Source organism: Bos mutus, chromosome 25 (assembly GCF_027580195.1).
Source record: "Bos mutus isolate GX-2022 chromosome 25, NWIPB_WYAK_1.1, whole genome shotgun sequence".
NCBI classification, from domain to species: domain Eukaryota; kingdom Metazoa; phylum Chordata; class Mammalia; order Artiodactyla; family Bovidae; genus Bos; species Bos mutus.
The window spans coordinates 989483-1006981 of NC_091641.1; the positions used below are offsets into that span (position 1 = coordinate 989483).

The 17499-nt window shown below is 42.1% G+C and overlaps 1 protein-coding gene across 7 annotated transcripts in view; it reads right to left on the bottom strand.

Moving 5' to 3' along the window:
- Positions 1–14707, bottom strand: part of ZNF655 (zinc finger protein 655) — a 24717-nt gene extending 10010 nt beyond the window's left edge. The window contains exons 1-6 of one of the 7 annotated variants that reach the window (XM_070362231.1): positions 14527–14681; positions 13195–13357; positions 11947–12032; positions 11427–11553; positions 4957–5061; positions 831–4443 (exon numbers count right to left, since the gene is read on the bottom strand). In XM_070362231.1, coding sequence (XP_070218332.1) covers positions 3053–4443; positions 4957–5061; positions 11427–11553; positions 11947–12032; positions 13195–13330 — 1845 coding nt within the window. In that variant the 5' untranslated portion in view covers positions 13331–13357; positions 14527–14681 and the 3' untranslated portion in view covers positions 831–3052. The other 6 variants (XM_070362232.1, XR_011462570.1, XM_070362235.1 and 3 more) reach the window with 6 other exon arrangements.
- Between the last annotated feature and the right edge of the window lie 2792 nt (positions 14708–17499).

Here is a 17499-nt window from a genome sequence, read left to right on the forward strand (position 1 = left end):
TCCCAGCTTCCTGGAGCTCTGGGAGCATTTAGGATCAGCTGAAAACTGATGGTGAATCAAGTATGTAATAGGGAATGAAGAGCTATCAAAGAAAATGTCTCTTCTCTGAGTTCTGAGATACGTCAGACACCAACATCAAGATGACGGAAAGCTTTAGAGTCAAATATCCCTGACTTTGAGCCATTAACTTGCTGTGTGATCCTATAGGTTCTTCAACCTCTCTACACCTCAGTGTCTCTGTTACAGTTTGTTCCCTTAAAGAGCTATGAGGATTGTTCAAATATGTGCATATATACATAGATGTGTACACAAGCAGGTGAAGAGACAAACTTAGGTGTCCCAACTATTAGATTTCTTCTCTTCCTTCCCCGTCTTCAAGACTAAAAAGACTAAGAACACATATTATATTGGATCAATTAAATATCAGCAAGCTTAAATGGACAAGTTACTTGTCCTCAAGGATTATTTTGATTTCTCATTTTAAAAGAATTTTTTGATTGAAGTATAGTTGATTTACAATGTTATGCTGATCTGGTTTCTCATTTTTTGAAATGTTTTATTGAAAAAACACATTCTACCTAGCTCTACTCAACCCATTTACTTCATATGCCAACAGCATCCCAGTCAAGTAACCCTTTAAAGTTGTAAACATTTAGGCTTTATTCCAGAGTTCTGTGGAGGACCAAGCACTATACCTGCAGGAAGGAGTGACCTACTCCTGCTGTGAGTCAGCTTTCTGGAAAGAATTGAGTTGCAGACAGGAAGGTGATTCTAAGATCCCCAAGTACTTTGGGCTGAGGACTTCAGATTTTATTTGAAACAGATTCTCATAGTATCAAACACACCTTTATTCAAGTGGAAGTACAAAAAGCACATTCCTAAGCCAAACGCATAACATGTGATTTTTACATTTCCTGATATTTAGAGATTACTCAACCTGCTGTTTCATAATCACCAGAGGTAACTACTGGTGGTCTCTATTAGTAGGATATACATGTTCATAGATAGGAAAGAAAAAAAAAACATGCATTTTTTTTCATATGCTTTTACATTTAGATCAATTCATTTAGGTCCCTACCTTGTCCAGATGAGATCCTATGCTTGCTGATGGCTAAAAGGTAAAATACGGCAGTAGAACTACCCTAAAGCTTATTAGGCAGAAGAGGCTTACAAAGTAAGCAATGCATTTTTGTATTAGTTGGTAAGGATCCCTAGTATTTTAACAGGTGAACTCAATCGCTGGGACAACTACTAGAGTTTTAAATAACACTTGCTTTATTCACAAAATGTTATGATGCTTAAGATGGGAAAATACAATCAAATACTTTGACATCATCTGCAGAATCATGAACTCTTGCTAGGTGTTATGACAGTGACCCTGATCTGTGGAGCCAACGTCTGTGATCAGTTTCATCAATCAAAAAAAAAAAGTTTTTATATGGCCTGTAGACGCTTGTAAAATACAAAAAAAAAAAAATATATATATATATATATGATATGTAAACAATTCCAAACAATGAAGCAACTGTAACAGTTAAATGTTTACAGACTTTTCTGCCATTCTTGAAATACTATCTTGAGATACTACACAAAACCCGCAATATCAGATGGAAAGCAGTATTCCTTTATGAAGATCTCTGATCTCTTAACGTACGTTCTTTATGTTTTGCCCTATCGAAGGCAGACTTGAGTGTTCTGCTGGCCTTTAATGGACATAAATCATCCTGAACTTAGACATGCAGAATAGACACCAAATATAGCTAGGCTACCACCAGTATTGTCAGCTTCTAATGTCTTTCTCATCTCTCTTAGAAGGCTGTGAATGCTAACACAGCTAAGAACTTGGGCGTCACTTGAAAATGTTTAGCTTCTTGCCAGACTCAGGGGAAACAGAATCCTTCATACTCATGAACAGACAAGAGTATGAAAATCCATTTCTTCTAAAGATATTTTGCTTAGGAAAGAAGACACCCAAAAAGTAAGTAGGGATGGCATACCACTGGCTTAAAGCTTAAAACTAGGAAACCATCATTGAAGGTGCTTAAGAGAATAGAGAAACCAACATGAACCCAAATGCTGTGGCTGGAAAGGAATAGGATCCTCAGCAAAGAGCAGGCCCAAGAGTCTGTTTTGGAGAGAACTCTGGCTGAGAACAGTAGATAAAGCTAAATGAGAGAAACTTTCCAGAAGTTATTGTTTTAACGTTGGTGTATTAATGTATCAGGGAAGCATTTATTGGACAATAAAAACCAATTTCAGGAAAAATAAAAATGTTTATAGGCCACATTAAAATAAAAAAGCTGGAGTTCCATAAATAAAGTATACATACCTACTTATAACACCTATTAAATAAAAGAATGCCATGAGAAAACAGCACTGCATTCACCAAGTCACTCCTCTGACTAGACTCTTCCGCAGTGAAAAAGACTGGGACTATGCATTAACTATTTTATACACAAATAATAATTTTCCCTTCTATATTTTGATATTAACTGAAGCCTGAAATATGGTGCTAAATTTTTCCACTTGCATTGTATCAGACTCCAGTCTGGTGTGGACATTCTGATGATGAAAAAAGACTTGAACTCCTACTGAAAGACTTGTCACATTTCCTATACCCAAAGGACTTCCCTTGGGTATGGATTCTTTACTGCTGAATGAGGGCTGGAAATATGGCTGAATCCTCCCACACATACACATTACATTCATAGGTATTCGGCATGAAATGAATTTGATGCTCAACAAGGTAGTTTCTTTGACTGAAGGCTTTTTCACATTCATTACAGCAATGGAATTTTATTCCAGTATCAATTCTCCAATGATACTAAGGTAGGAAAATAGTGTGAAGCATCTATCACATTCAATGTATTTGTAGGTTTTCTCATTGGTATGGGTTTGCAGGTGTCAAGAGTGCAACACTGACAACTTTCCAATGTTTGTCACATTCAGGTTTCCCTCTGGTATGAATTCCTCGATGCTGAATGAAGGTTGAGCTGGGACTGAAGGCTTTACCACAGTCAGGACACACGTGATGGCTCCCTGCTGTGACATATCATATGTTGAATGAGGCCTGAACTTGATTAAATGTCTCCCCACGTTCATTACATTCATAAGGTTTCTCTTTGGTATGAATTCCTTGATGGTGGACAAGGTGGGCTCTCTGACTGAGGCTCTTTTCCCACGCATCACAATCAAAGGCTTTTTCTCTGGTGAGGACTTCCTGTTGCAGGACAAGATCTGAGCTATGGCTGAAATTATCCTCATAATCATTACACTCATAGGATTTTTCTTTCCTATGAACTTTGTGATGCTGAATAAGGCATGCGGTTTGACTAAAAGCTTTTCCACTTTCACTAGATTCATGCGGTTTCTCTGTGTGAATTCTTTGATGCTGAATAAGATGAGAATTCAACCTGAAGTCTTTTCCACATTCATTACACGTATAGGGCTTTTCTCTGGGACGAATTCCTTGATGTTTAATAAAGGTCAACCCGCAGTTATTGTATTCATAGGACTTCTCTTCATCATGGACCTTCTGATGTTCAGCTTGATGTGAGGTGTGACAGAAATCACTGCCACACACAGTACACTTACAAGGCATCTCTCTATGAACTCTCTGATGTTGAGTGAGGTGTACACTACGACTGAAGACCCTTTCACAACTGCTACATTTATAAGATTTTGCTCTAGTGTGAACCCTCTTATGCTGAAGTATGTCTGAGCTCTGATTACAAGATTTGTCAGACGCCTCACAGGATTTATCAGATGCTTCACATTTATAGGGTTTTTCTCTAGTGTGTATTCTTTTATGTCGACTAAGACTTGAACTCTGACTGAAAGATTTTTCACATTCTTTACATTTGTAGGGTTTCTCTCTAGTATGAATTCTCTGATGTCTAGAAAGGGCTGAGCTCTGATGGAAGATTTTCTCACATGCATCACATTTATAAGATTTCTCAGTGGTAGGAATGCTCTCACAGTTACTAAGGTGGGAGAGTTCCATTAAACTGTCCTTATAATCATTACTGTGAAAATCCTGCGTTAGATTTATTTGTTCCTGTTTACCCGCTGAATTCTGGTTGAGGCTCACATCGTACTTATCAATGTCATCAACATTCTGTATTCTAAGAACTCTCTGATCTGTATCAAGAGTAGAGTCCAGACTGAAGCTTTTTTCAAGTTCGTTACATTCATTGTTCTTCTCACTGGTGAAGGTTTTCTTACTGATTGTTATTTGCCTAAACTCTCTCTCCAGAAAGAGAAATTTTCTTAGGATTTCCTGAAGCCTTTCTAATCTGTCCTCAGGCTTATACACTTCTCTAGTCTCAGGAACTTGGGCAATATCCTTTTTGAATCTTCCTACTCTCACTTTGTATGAATGTACTTCTTCTGGAATTTTCTGCTTAGGAATCAACAGCTTGTTCTCGTCTCTGGTATCTCCATCTGATTCAATATATAAATAGAAAATGCAAATATAATCTGTACCCTGTGCTTAGAAAAAGAAAACTTAGAGGAGAAAACTAAATAATCTACAGTCTACCAGGGTAAGAGAAGTTTATTTACTTTGAAACACAGGCACAAAATCTCAACAGCAGATGTACGGGCATGAATAGGAGCAGTGAGGCAGGATCCAAGTGGTTCAGGGTGTGACAGAAACAGAGGGCAGGTTCAGCAGAGTAAGGAGATAACCAATTAAGGTGTTTCAACAGAGATAACAGGGAACTAGTTCAACAGAATTATAGATAAGTAACTTGAATAGGGACCTACTACATCTTATGGATAAGGGACAAAATAACTGGAAAGAGTTCATCAAAAAAAAAGAGGGGGGGAGGAAAGAGCTCTTTATTCAGGGATACAGACAGAGCTCTTCACTGACTTCCAAAGCAGCTACAGCTTGGCTTAACAACTAGACTCTACTTCCCAACTAGTTCATCTGATTGATTCTGCCTTACTCACCTGAGCAGTCATCTCTTAAGACTTCTCTATTCTTAGTTTCCAGATCAAAGACTTGTAGATCTTGTTCCAGCTGGGAGATCCCATCAGGCTTGAAAATTGGAAATCCTGCTCACAGAGAAGGAAATGGGATGTGGCATTTTACCCCCAGATACTACATTTTTCTCTTAATTAGTGGTTAATGGAGAGAGAAAGTAAATTCTTAGAAGACATTAGGAAGGCCTGGAGAGTGAGAAAGCCAAAGACCTTCAACACAGAATTCATGTTTGTGCTCTAGAAAGAGGTATGCTAAGGGGCAAGCTAAGGGGCAAGCTAAGGAGCATTTAAACATACTCAGTTAAAAATATTCATTTAAACATACTCAGACCAGGGAATTTGTGCATAAGTAAGTGTGTACCTATCTTCACAGAAATTATCATTCTTACTCTTTACCTATTGCTTATAGATCAATCTTTGTATCAGACCCAATCTATAAGTATTAGACCTGGTCAAAATGGAGGGTGTCAAAATATGACTCTGCTGGACTACAGGAAGGTCAATTCTCAGGCACCTGTTGTATGGTGAGCTAAATTGTAGCAATAAAATCAGTGAAGACTGAATAAATACTGCAAGGACCAATTTCAGGAAATAATTCATTTTAGGGCATATGAGGAAACAAGTAATAATATGACACATCCTTACCCCTTAGGAGCTATACTCTTGTTGAACAAATGTTTATGGGGTGCCCACTATATGCAAAGTATGTAGGAAATAAGAGCCCAAGCAGATACAGTCCATCCCCTCAAGGACCTTACACTCTAATTGCAGAGACAGAAACAACTTACTGTAATATTATGTAGTGAGGAAAGTGCAATAAAAGTTCATTTTCACATAAAATGGTCTCTCTGGCTTGCCTAATGGACTGCTAAGATCTAATCTCTTTTAAAGCAAAAGCAAGAGGCAGTCTGCTTCTGAGGGGAGAACTATTACAGTATCAAAGGGGCAGTTTTTACATGTCCTCAGCCCACAAAGCTTCTAGTAGCACACATGCAAGGTCTCACTCAAGCCCCTCATCTCCAAAAGCCTTTCTCTTCACGTACTGAATGTCTACAGAGCGTATTATTTGTTCCTATCCTGTGCTGTGCTTACTTGTTCAGTTGTGTCCGACCCTTTGAGACTCCACGTACTATAGCCCACCAGGCTCCTCTGTCCATGGGGATTCTCCAGGCAAGAACACTGGAGTGGGTAGCCTATCCCTTCTCCAGGGAACTTCCCAACCCAGGAATCGAGCCGGGGTCTCCTGCATTACAGGCAGATTCTTTACCAGCTGAGCTACCTGGGAAGCCCCCTTCTATCCTGACATATCTCTACATAATGGAGTTTTATAGACGTTTAAAAACTGTTTCTTGGTATTATCATTCCTATTTGATTTATAAACTTTGATAACAGAGACCATATACATTGTATCGTGCACTTCTTTTGACTCATTTACTTAAGAGCTACTCATTGACTGCTAATTTTGTGCCTAAAGTGTCAAGAGGTAATCAAGAAAACTATGATAAACCAATAGCTGTCCTATGAGATTCCACGTGAGAGTCTATGAGCAGGGAGACCAGAATAGATGTAAGAAAGGCATTTACTGTGTTTCTGAATTCTCTTGGGCATAAATAGAGTCAATTCTCTTTCTGGACATTTATTAATTTAGTTAAGATCATCTATGTCAAATCAAATAGTTTTTTCAAGTTTAAGGAAAAAAAAAGGGCATGAAGCAGCAACTACCCTACTCAAAATTCTGGTAACACAATTTGCAATTTTTAATAGATATTTATTAAGATATTTCTAAAAAAAAAAGATATTTCTAAGTATTTGATAATCAAAATTAATTTTCGTTACTCTTTGAAGTGAAAAGTGAAAGCTTTAGTCGCTTAGTTGTGTTTGACTCTTTGCAACCCCATGGACTGTAGCCCACCAGGGCTCCTCTGTCCATGGAATTCTACAGGCAAGAATACTGGAGTGGGTTGCCATTTCCTTCTCCATAGGATCTTCCTGACCCCAGGGATCAAATCCAGGTCTCCTGCATTGCAGGCAGATTCTTTACCATTAGAACCACCAAGGAAGCCCCTCTTTACTCTATATGTACACTTAAATCACATACACAGAATAAAAAAGATCATCTTCGTGTGGGATTAGGAGTTTGATTTTAGACATGTGTTTAAGGTAATATGCAGGAAGGTATAAAAGAGAATGCCTAGCAGTGAGAGATACAAGACTGCAATTTAGAAAAGAAAACAGGATCCAATATACAGGCTTAAATTTAAAAGTCACTTGTATTATCAAAATATTAAGCTAAGATTCACTAAGCTTTGGTAGGTGCAAAGTGTCATTCCAAGAATCTTATAAACTTTCACTTACTCAATACTCACCACACCTTCATGAGATAGGAATTATTACTGTGCCAATTTTACAAACAAAGATTTGGAAAACTAAGATTCAGAGAGGTTAAGTAACTCACCCAAGGTCATGATAACCAGTGAAGCTAGGGCTCAGACACTCTTATTTCAGAAACTGGCCTTTAAATAATCTGCTAGTAAAATAAATAATGATTGTGAATGATATCTATCCCTTCCTCTAAATATGTACAGAAAGAGAACAGAAGACCAACATAGTGACAATGAAGCAAAAGGTGAAAACAGTAAAAAGAACAGAGAACCTGTAATTAGAACAATACATAGAGAGTCAGGATCCAACAGATTGAGAATCATGACTCTTAATTAAAAGGGATGTAAGAGAACATTTAGTGTCCAAGAAATGAAAATCTCTTTATAATAAAAATCCAAACCACTGGGCACAGTCTGAGCAATATTCAACTTGAGAAAATAGCATTATAAAGAAATAATTGAACACTCTCCTGAAATTTGTATTAAGAAATCTGATCCATAGCTCATTCTCTCTTACTGTCCTTTCCAAAAAAAAAAAAATTTAAGTAACTACCACTAGCCCCGTACTTACATATATAAACTAATTTAATCCTTGGCATAACTCAGAAAGCAGACATTATTTTTCATGTTTTATAGATGAAAAAAAATCATTATAATCCATTTATAAATAATCTCCTCAATCACAGGCAAATGGACCTCACAGTTAATATTCTTTCCAATCTATAAGAGTCACAGAGAGCACTAAAGCAGGTTTTCTTACTACTGGCCTGAATGCTTTTTTCCTAGATTTAAGTCAAAAATCTATGCTTTCAAAATATGCATTTGCTTTAAGTTTTTCCTATCTAAAATTATTTATTAAAACATTTTGATTTTTTAAACTGCAACCTTGATAGTGTTCTAATTTTTAACTTCACCTGATCTTTAAAAACAACATTTAAAATTGACCTCATTGTTTGTTGCCTGTACCAGTGTTGTGCTAAGATTTTAGCCATCTGAAAGCTTCATGCTTCTCTTCCTGATGGTTAACACACAAAATCTCTCCTTAGGAATACATTCTTGTGTAGATATCTATTTACGATGGAATGTATCAACAATTTTACTTTTTCTTGAATCCATGCCCTTTCTGCTCCCAAACTGTATAAACTCACGCTTGTCTGTCCAATTTATTGTGCCTATTTTAAATTATCATCAGAATACTGAGCCATAAAAATATACAAAACACCACATGTGGTTGAACTGACTGTCCTAAAGTATAAAACAGTGAAAAAGCATGGGCTTCAGAGTCAGATCTGAGCCCCTAACCTAGCTTTCACCCTGAGTGGATCACTTAACTTCTCTTAGCCTCAACCACCTCAGGTAAAAAACAGAATAACATCTGCTGAAAGAGTTACAGTAAGGATTAAGTGAGAGATACATAAAGTACCTAGTATCAGTGAATAGCTGTGGCAGTGAGAAACATTCTACACAAAATCATTTCTCTCCTCATGACATTGACTTCAAAAAGGAAGGGCTATGTGCCAAACATTCCTGATTTACCAACTCCCTCATCACCCAGCAGTTCTGTTAAGCAGGTTTCTAATGCTGTCGTCTAAGAGGGCATCTGCCACACTGCCCCATGTGAAATACAATCCACGTCTTTTTCCTGATCTTAATCTCCAGCACTAAGTCACAGATAATTTCCCTTTGGGCATGACCCCCAAGCCAGTATTTCACTCACTGTCAATAGTATATGCTTCTTTTTAAGATTAAGTAACGAAAATTTTTGCCTAGTATTTTATTACTCTGTTCCTACTCTGTATATTTACACTATGTAGTGGAAGCACTTAACCAAAAGACCAAGGCTCTGATATCTGTGACAAATACAGCTCAGAGGTACTGTCATGGGAAAAAGATATGAATTGGAACCCACAGCTGCTAAGTCAGAGGCTGAGTTATAAAGTGCTTATTTTACAATGCCAAACATTAAGCTAACTACAGGTGGAGTTTGCTGAATCCCCAAATATGAAAATGACTTCCCAAAGACTGTCAAAAATAGACAGTCAAAAAAAAGACAGCCTCAAGGAGAGGCTGAGCACTTGGTCAAAGAGCAAGTTGAGTAGTAGGGTTTCTTGAATGTAATTGTGCCCAGCATGTGCGAGTGTACAAACGTGTCCTGTGCATGTGCAGAGATGACAGAGGAAATGGGATCAAATTCAGCCTAATAGTAAGCTGTGTTATTAGGCTGAATGAAGTACTAAGAAGATGCTTTACTTCAAAAAGTAGACAGGTAAACTGTTGGAAATTATGTAATTATTAGGTAAAATTAACAGTAATTTACAATTACATATCACTTTGTAATTTACAAGTTGTTAAATATACATTGGATTTAATAGCCTGAAATAACCTGAATTCTTTTGCCCTCCCATTTGCCCTCCATCAAAGAGCCTTTAAGGAACACTTGATCCAGGAGGATTATATAAATGCATCAATCTATACAATACTGTAAAGAATAAAGGAGACAAAGACAGGACCCTGGAGGGGGTCACAGGGATTTAAAGGAAGGAAAAGACTAGAATGTTAAACATGAGGAAGGCCCAGGGGTCTCAGGAGATTCACGCAACAGATGGGGCAGTTTGTGTTCACTATGGAAAAGGAGGGGCACATAGCATGTGTTCCACAGTCTAGAATAACATGGAAAGGTCATAACTGAAGAGCTGGAGTCGAACTCTGTGGTTTCTGAGAACACAAGTCGATGACCACCAACCATGGCTTCTGAATGAACTCAAAATTCAAGGTTCAAAATTCTGGTTGCAACGGAGGGCATCCTTGGCCCTTGGAAATTTATCAAAGGTGATTTGAGGAGCTGCAATTTTACACAGTGGTAGCCTCCTGGGAAACATCTACTCCATCAATCAAGTGTAAGATCTCACAATCGTGGAAAAGGAGCTTCCGAGCGGGGACGAGCACTATCGATGGGAAGCCGACACCTGGGCCATCTCCTGGAGATTCCTGCTGAAAGGATGGCAAGTGTTTCTCCAGAGAAAGCACTTGCCTGGGTATGACTCAGGGCCGGGCAGGAATTCACACTATGAATCCGGGTGGTGGGAAGGCGGAGAAGTATGCCTACAAAGATCAAAGAGCCAGGAATGGAAAACACACTACAAACCTTCCCAGCGGGCAGGCTGCCTCCCCACAGACAAGAATTAATCAAGGAGACAAAACACCACCCTGGATGCCACCAGCACAGGCAAAGCAAAAAAGAAAAAAAAAGAGAAAGAAAAGAAAGAGTGTGATTAAGTACTTACATAACAAAGAAAAGAGTAGCAGAGACAGGCCAAAAAAGAAAGAGGAAAAGGAGCAATGTTCACACCAAGGCGGGTGCTGGCAGCTCCCCCTGATGCTTCTCTAGAGCACTACAAGTTGCCTCATCTCAGCTGCCAACTGCACCATCCAAATGACAAAGGAGAGACTTGGTCTAAGTGTGAGACGCTACTGCTCGGGTGAAGCAGGGATTACTGTCTGGATGACTCACTGAAATGTACTGGCAGTAAGTCATGCCTTGAGATCAAGCCTCTGAAATTCTGCCTGCTTGCAGATGAATTAAGGGGTCTTAAGAGGTGAGGGATTACTCAATGAAGATTTTAGCCTATCTTGAAAAAAAAAAAAAGGCATTTCTTCTTCCAAGAAAAATGGGAAACTCTCAGATACAGGGGCACTGAATTACCAGGAAGAAAAGTGTCTGGTTGTGGGTTGGGAGGCCCTAGAGTCCCTCTCATAAAAAAGGGAAAGATACGGAAATTGAGAACTCGCAAAGCACCAGCAAGTTTCCCTTTAGTAACAGGGAACAGATGTCCCACAAAAGCAGTAAACGTTAACTGAGGATAAGGAGTAGAATGTCTCCTCTTGACATCCCCAAAGGAAACCCACTCCCAGAGGAGATGACCTTAAAGACTGAGGTCTCAAGAGGTTCTAAGACCTGGAATTTGAGCCCCACTCAGAGACCTCATACCTACTCAAAAACAAGGAAGTAAAGAAACCCTAATAGGTAAACTGAATAATAGGAAAGGCAATCCTTACCCAGTGAGACCAGGTTCCCATAATTCTCTAACATCACTTCTCTGTAGAGAGCCCTCTGAACAGGGTCCAGGCATCCCCATTCCTCTCGAGTAAGGTGCACAGCCACATCCTCGAATGTCACAAATTCCTGAAATAACACAGCCTGGCTGCTCTGGCGAAGGCGGCCACCACAGCATCACGGCCAGAGGACAAAGATGACACAGAGGGTCTGCAGTGTGCATTTATGTTGGAAAGGAGGGAGAACAGAGGAGCATCTTGGGAATAGGTTCCACAACCTTTTAACATCTAATAAGCACCCATGATAGCACCAAGGATAAAGGAACAGTGTTTACTGGTGGTATTGGGGAGATGGAAAGGTGTTTCTGTGAAGTCCGGGTCTCTGAGGAAGACAGGCACCCAAGCCGGGATCTGCTATTAAAAAAAGATCTCCAGGCAAGGCTCATGGATGGGATGAGGACAAGGGCCACGCTCAATCAGCAGCAATAGTCCCTGAGGAAAAGCAGAGGGTTCCTCAGCTCACCTGGTACCTGGCTGTCAGGAGCGCAGCTGCCTGGTCTCCTGGGCTTCCCTCGTGGGGAAGAGAAGACACCTGGGGAACAGGTGGAGCTGAGGGAGGAGAAAGGAGCCAAGAGTGAGAGCAGCCCTTCCCAGGGTGCCCTCACAAAAGAGAGTCAGTGGGACCCTTCTTCACATCGACATTACAGCAAAACCAATGAATGTTTATCAGATACTGAGTTTGTCCTGCACCATCTCAACACCTGCGTGCCCTCCTTCCACGTGTTTAGACCCATGATTCAGGATTTTATTATGAAATTTCATATTGCACTATACCCCCATGTCATGACATGAATGTCATGTCAAAAAAGTGAGCACCATTACCTGTTTTGCAGATGGCAAAGCCAAGCATAAAGGTTCGCAGTGACTCATCCAAGGCCATGGTTATTTAGTAGACTTCTGACCCTCTCTCAGACACTGCTCTGTAAACTTTTGAGAATGAGCACTGTCTCTGCAACCAGTGTGTAAAGCCCCCAAGAATAAGGAATGGTCATCTGTTTCCTCATAATCCTTTCTACACTAGCACAATGCCCCACAGCACTTAAAAGGCATTCGGTCGGTGTTCATGACACACAGGTTATTTCAGGCACTGCAGTTGGCCACAAGTAAATCTCAGACAAACTTCATACAAAACAAAGGGAGTACAAGACAGATCAACCTATCTCTATAACACATAAAAATGTTATTTTACAGTCTGTATGTGATATGTATACATTGCTCCAAGCCCTGGGCTCAACCAAGGAATTAAATGGTTGCTTTCTTGATCAAAATTAGAGCAGTCAAAAACACTGCAGTTGCAACATAATGGCAGCTGGTAAAGCCCAAAAGGTCAAGGAGGGAAGAAACTAAGTTAAAGAAACAGAGGGTAGGGACAGGTCCTAAATTTAAGAGGAAGTGAAAGCGAGGCAAGGACTGTGAGGGGTGGCAAAAGCAGCATTTCTTCTAACTTATGTGGTAACTGGCATGAAGTGAAAATTACATGAAAGAAAAAAGCCTGAATAGAGTGAGTGAAGACCACTCTGCCTATTAAAGGACAGGCTGACCTCCACAGAGGGGCCCCGATCAGGACTGAATTGAGCCACATCTGTCCCTCCCTTCCAGACCTCCCTCTAGGGGCCATCCTCTCATTGAAGCCCCTGGTCTCTCTCATCCCAGGCCCAGGAGCCCCTCTACACTCCCATTCTCCTGGATGGAAGTGTTCTCTCTGCCTTACCCCCAGTGAGTCCCTGTTCCATGTCGGTGTCCTGCACGAACTGAGGCTCTGGGGACAGACCCTCAGAGTGGGTCTCCAAGGACTGAAACTGGACCACTGGAGATTCTGCTGCTTCCTGGGCTGATACCTCCTCCATCCCTGTTCTGGAGGACAATGACCATCACTGCGGAGTGAGATGAGGAGAAATTATTGTAACAAGTTAAAATAGCCCATCATTTGACACCCTCATGACTTAACCAAGTATCTTACACACTGCAGACACAGTGAAAATACTTAATAACAATTAACCACCTAAATATAGAGCAGAAAGAAAAATGGACATCATTCACTTTCAGACAGTTAAGAACCATGTCATATGGTCCAAGTTTGCAGGTTTATTTGAACTCCACTAATTCTGAACTTGTGGAATTTTTTAAAATAAAGACAAGACAATTTAATAGTACAGAGATATCTGTTGAAATTCAAAATACCTGAAATTTACAAACTTCTTTCAAGGATCAAGTGTGTACCGAGAGAAATACATTAATTCTTGAGAAATACATTATTACTCGTTATTTTTTAAAGCAAGACCCTGAGGAATTATTTGGTAAACACTGTCAGCCCATTCTGAATTACTGAGTAACCCTGAGTGAATGAGTGAGTCAAAGTCACTCAGTCGAGTCCGACTTTTTCTGACCCCATGAACTACAGTCCATGGGATTCTCCACTCCAGAATACTGGAGTGGGTAGCCTTTCCCTTCTCCAGGGGATCTTCCCAACCCAGGGATTGAACCCAGGTCTCCCGCATTGCAGGCGGATTCTTTACCAGCTGAGCCACAAGGGAAGCCGTGACTGACGACTAAATTCCACTTTGGGGGTCAGACCCTTCGATAACTCAGACTAGGTGGGCAGGCCTCTTCCCATGACCCTGACAGGAACAGGGAAGGGCTGCGACTCAAACAGGTCGGACTCGTTGTCCTTCACACCCAAGGACGCGGCAGGGCCCCGTCCCCCTTCCACACCCTCAGAAAGGGCCCTCAGAAGGCCTCGCCCGGCGCTACCGTCCTCCCACTTCTCTGCTCTGTCAAGGAAAGGTCCCAAAAGAAAGAAGCGGGCCCCGGAAACCCATCTCACAGCAGGCCACGGTCACTGGGTCCTGATGGCCGGGCCCTCCGTCCGCCGGGCGTCGGGGCGAACCCTGACTGAAGAGAAACTGGTTGTCGCACCCCGGCCCTGCGCGCTCCTGGAGACGGGAACCGCCGTCAGCCGGAGCCAGGAGACTCCTGCTCCGCCCCAGAAGGCTAAACAAGGCTCCGACCCAACGCGACCTCGGGACGGCTTCCGGGGACTCACCAGGGTGGAGGGAAAGGCCGGGCAGCTATCGCGTCGCGGACACCCGTGCTCTAGAAGCCGGCCCAGGGTTTGGCGGGGGGGGGCGCGCAGAGGAGGGGGAGGGTCGCTCTAGACTGCTCGGAGGCTGCGCTTCTCTTTGGCACTTCCGGAGGCGGAGTCCGCCAGCGAGGACAGGGCGGGCCCCGGATGAGGGCCCCGGATGAGGGCCCCGGATGAGGGCCCCGGATGAGGGCCCCGGATGAGGGCCCCGGATGAGGGCCCCGGATGAGGGCCCCGGCTCATTTCCTAGGCTTTTACATGTCCTGCTGCCGGTCTCACCCTCCTGCTGACCCTGACTGGCCACTCTAGCCAGTACACAATAGTGACCGCAGCCGACCCGGATTTGGGAAGGCGCCCCCGCTGGCCCATCCCTGGCTCCAGCCAACCCTCAAGACTCATCGCAGGATGGTGGCCCTTGCGCTTGGGAGTGGGTGGGTATGAGGAATGAGGACGAATGGCCCACCTAGTGGTCCGACTTCCATGAATCAGCCGGTAGGGAGCTAGCAAGGGTACAAACCACGCTGATTAAAGCCAGTGTTGAAGGCGCCTTGGTGATATGAGGACCTCAGAAAATCCTAGGACTGAAACATAACACGGTTCTTGGGGGGAGGTAGGGGCACTGAGCAAGCTGGAGTGGGAGAGAGAGACTGGGAAAGTGTTGTGTTCCTGATGGAAAGGGCTGTGCAGCAAGGATGGATAGAGCAGGAGCATGTGAACAGGCAGTCCCAGGGCTGGCACAAAAGCCCCTGGGGCATTGTAATCTCCTGGATCCTTAGGGAATGTGATGTCCTGTGGTTGAGCTAGGTCCACCAGGAACTGGCAAGTTTCCTAGAGAATATAAACAGTGATTTGAAAGGGACTTTAGATACTTTTCCTTTGTTTAGGCTCACAAATCAGGTATTACCCTTTAATGATGTTTGGCATTTCCAATTAAAAATAAGAAAAATCAAGTGTGACAGTCTCCGTGCTTTTTCAAACTACATGAGCCTCTGGAATACTCTTATATGCCTTCCCTTTCTTCCTTGAGTATTTCAGGGATCTAAAACAACTTTCTATGACATAGTCTTTCTAGCCTACAGTATTTGTCACAATGGAGTCAGCATCATAGATAGGAAATTCATTGTTTTTTAAAAAATAAAGCACTGCTTAGTCAATTGCTTGTTGGACAGCTCCAGTTGAAAACTTTTTGTGTGTTGAACAAAACTATACCTCCTGTTGATGTCTGTTGTTCCTATTGAGATCTCTGAGACACATTACTTCCTGCTTGTCATTAACAACTTAGTAAGAACTAGGTCGTTTGCCCAATGGGCAACAAGTCAAACACTGAGAAAGTGAGGTTTGCAGCTGAGAGTTTATCCACAAGACAGCCGAGTGAGGACATAGGAGAACAAATCTCAGATCTACCTCCCTGTAGGTGAAGGGCATGAGATTTTTATGGGATAAAGAAGCAGAGGTCTTAGGTGTGGGGAAAAGTGAGGTAATCAGTGTTCTACACAGGCCTATCAGTTACAGGGTTCATAATGGGATGCATGTTACCAAATACAAGCACTTAGGGACTTCCCTAGTGGTCCCGTGGTTAAGACTCCTTGCTCCCAATGCAGGGGGCCTGGGTTCGATTCCTGGTCAGAGAACTAGATCTCACATACCACAGCCAAGAGTTCAAATGGCACAACTAAAGATCCCAAAAGCTGCAACTACGATTTGGAGCAGACAAATAAAAAAGTTTTTTTAGGTGAATAGTAAAAGATGTAATTTCTGTGATTGCATTTGACAGCCAAAATGCCTCAAATTGTAATTCCACTATTATCACTCAGAAAACTCCCTGGATACATTAGCCAAGCTCAGAATCTTATAACTATTTAGTATTGGAAAGAATAATTGCTCCCCAATGAACAAATATTTGAAAATACCATCGACTGAAAAAAATGCACAACTTAAAAGTTGGGATTTATGTTTCATTTGATGGACAAAACTGGGGACTTAAAGCCTGGAAAACAGCCTCTCAGGTGACTCTGAGGGACTGCTCTAAAGATGTTAGGAAGAAGCCAGATTATGTAGGACTTTGCAACAAAAACCAGATAGCCAGAACATCAAAATACTGTTAATTAAAACCAGATATCTCACATTAATGATTTTAGTGCCTTTCTATATGTGAGAAGATGCAGGAGTCTGGACTCTGAAATCATTACTTTGATATGCACCTTAACTTTCCAAGGCCACCTTAATTTTTGTCCATCCCAAATCCCCTCAGGGTGCACAGTTGGGGGTGGCTGCTGTGGCGGCAGGTTTGCTGGCCACACCTTCTTTTGTTCACTGCTCTGGCAAGCAACCTTTTGCGCCACGACCATTCAAGCAGCAATACCCAATCACGGTACCCAGAGAAGCAACCACTTTGGTTTTGAGAAACCACTCATCCTCAACTTCACTTTGATCTGTCTACATTTTTGCTTCAGTTCCTCTGCCATAGATACAGACACACGATCACTATTACTGTTTGATAATACCTAGAATTATTACGATACCTGCCATCAATAAGAAAAAGAACTGTGTAAGTTTCTGAACAGGAAGTACTGAGTGAAACTTAACCCCTGTTTTCCCCGCCGGGAAAAATTGAGCTTAGAAAAGACATCCCCAAAGCCCGAACCATGAATTGGGGAACAAGGACCAAAGTCCTCCGTTTTTCCTAGCGAGGACCACCCCCCGTACCCCCCGCAAAGCGCAGCGCAGACCCGGAAGGCAGGTGTTGACGCACTTCCGGCTTTTGTGACACTCTGGGTTCTGGCGAACGGAGGGACTGGGAACGGGTCCACTGCCCTTTGATCCCCAGAGTCACCTCCCTTTTCTATCCCAGCACCCCGGGCTTCTCCGGGGTTCACGGTGAGAGGCGGGTCCGGCCGGGGCGGAGGGGCGGGGACGTAGGTGGACGTGTAAAAC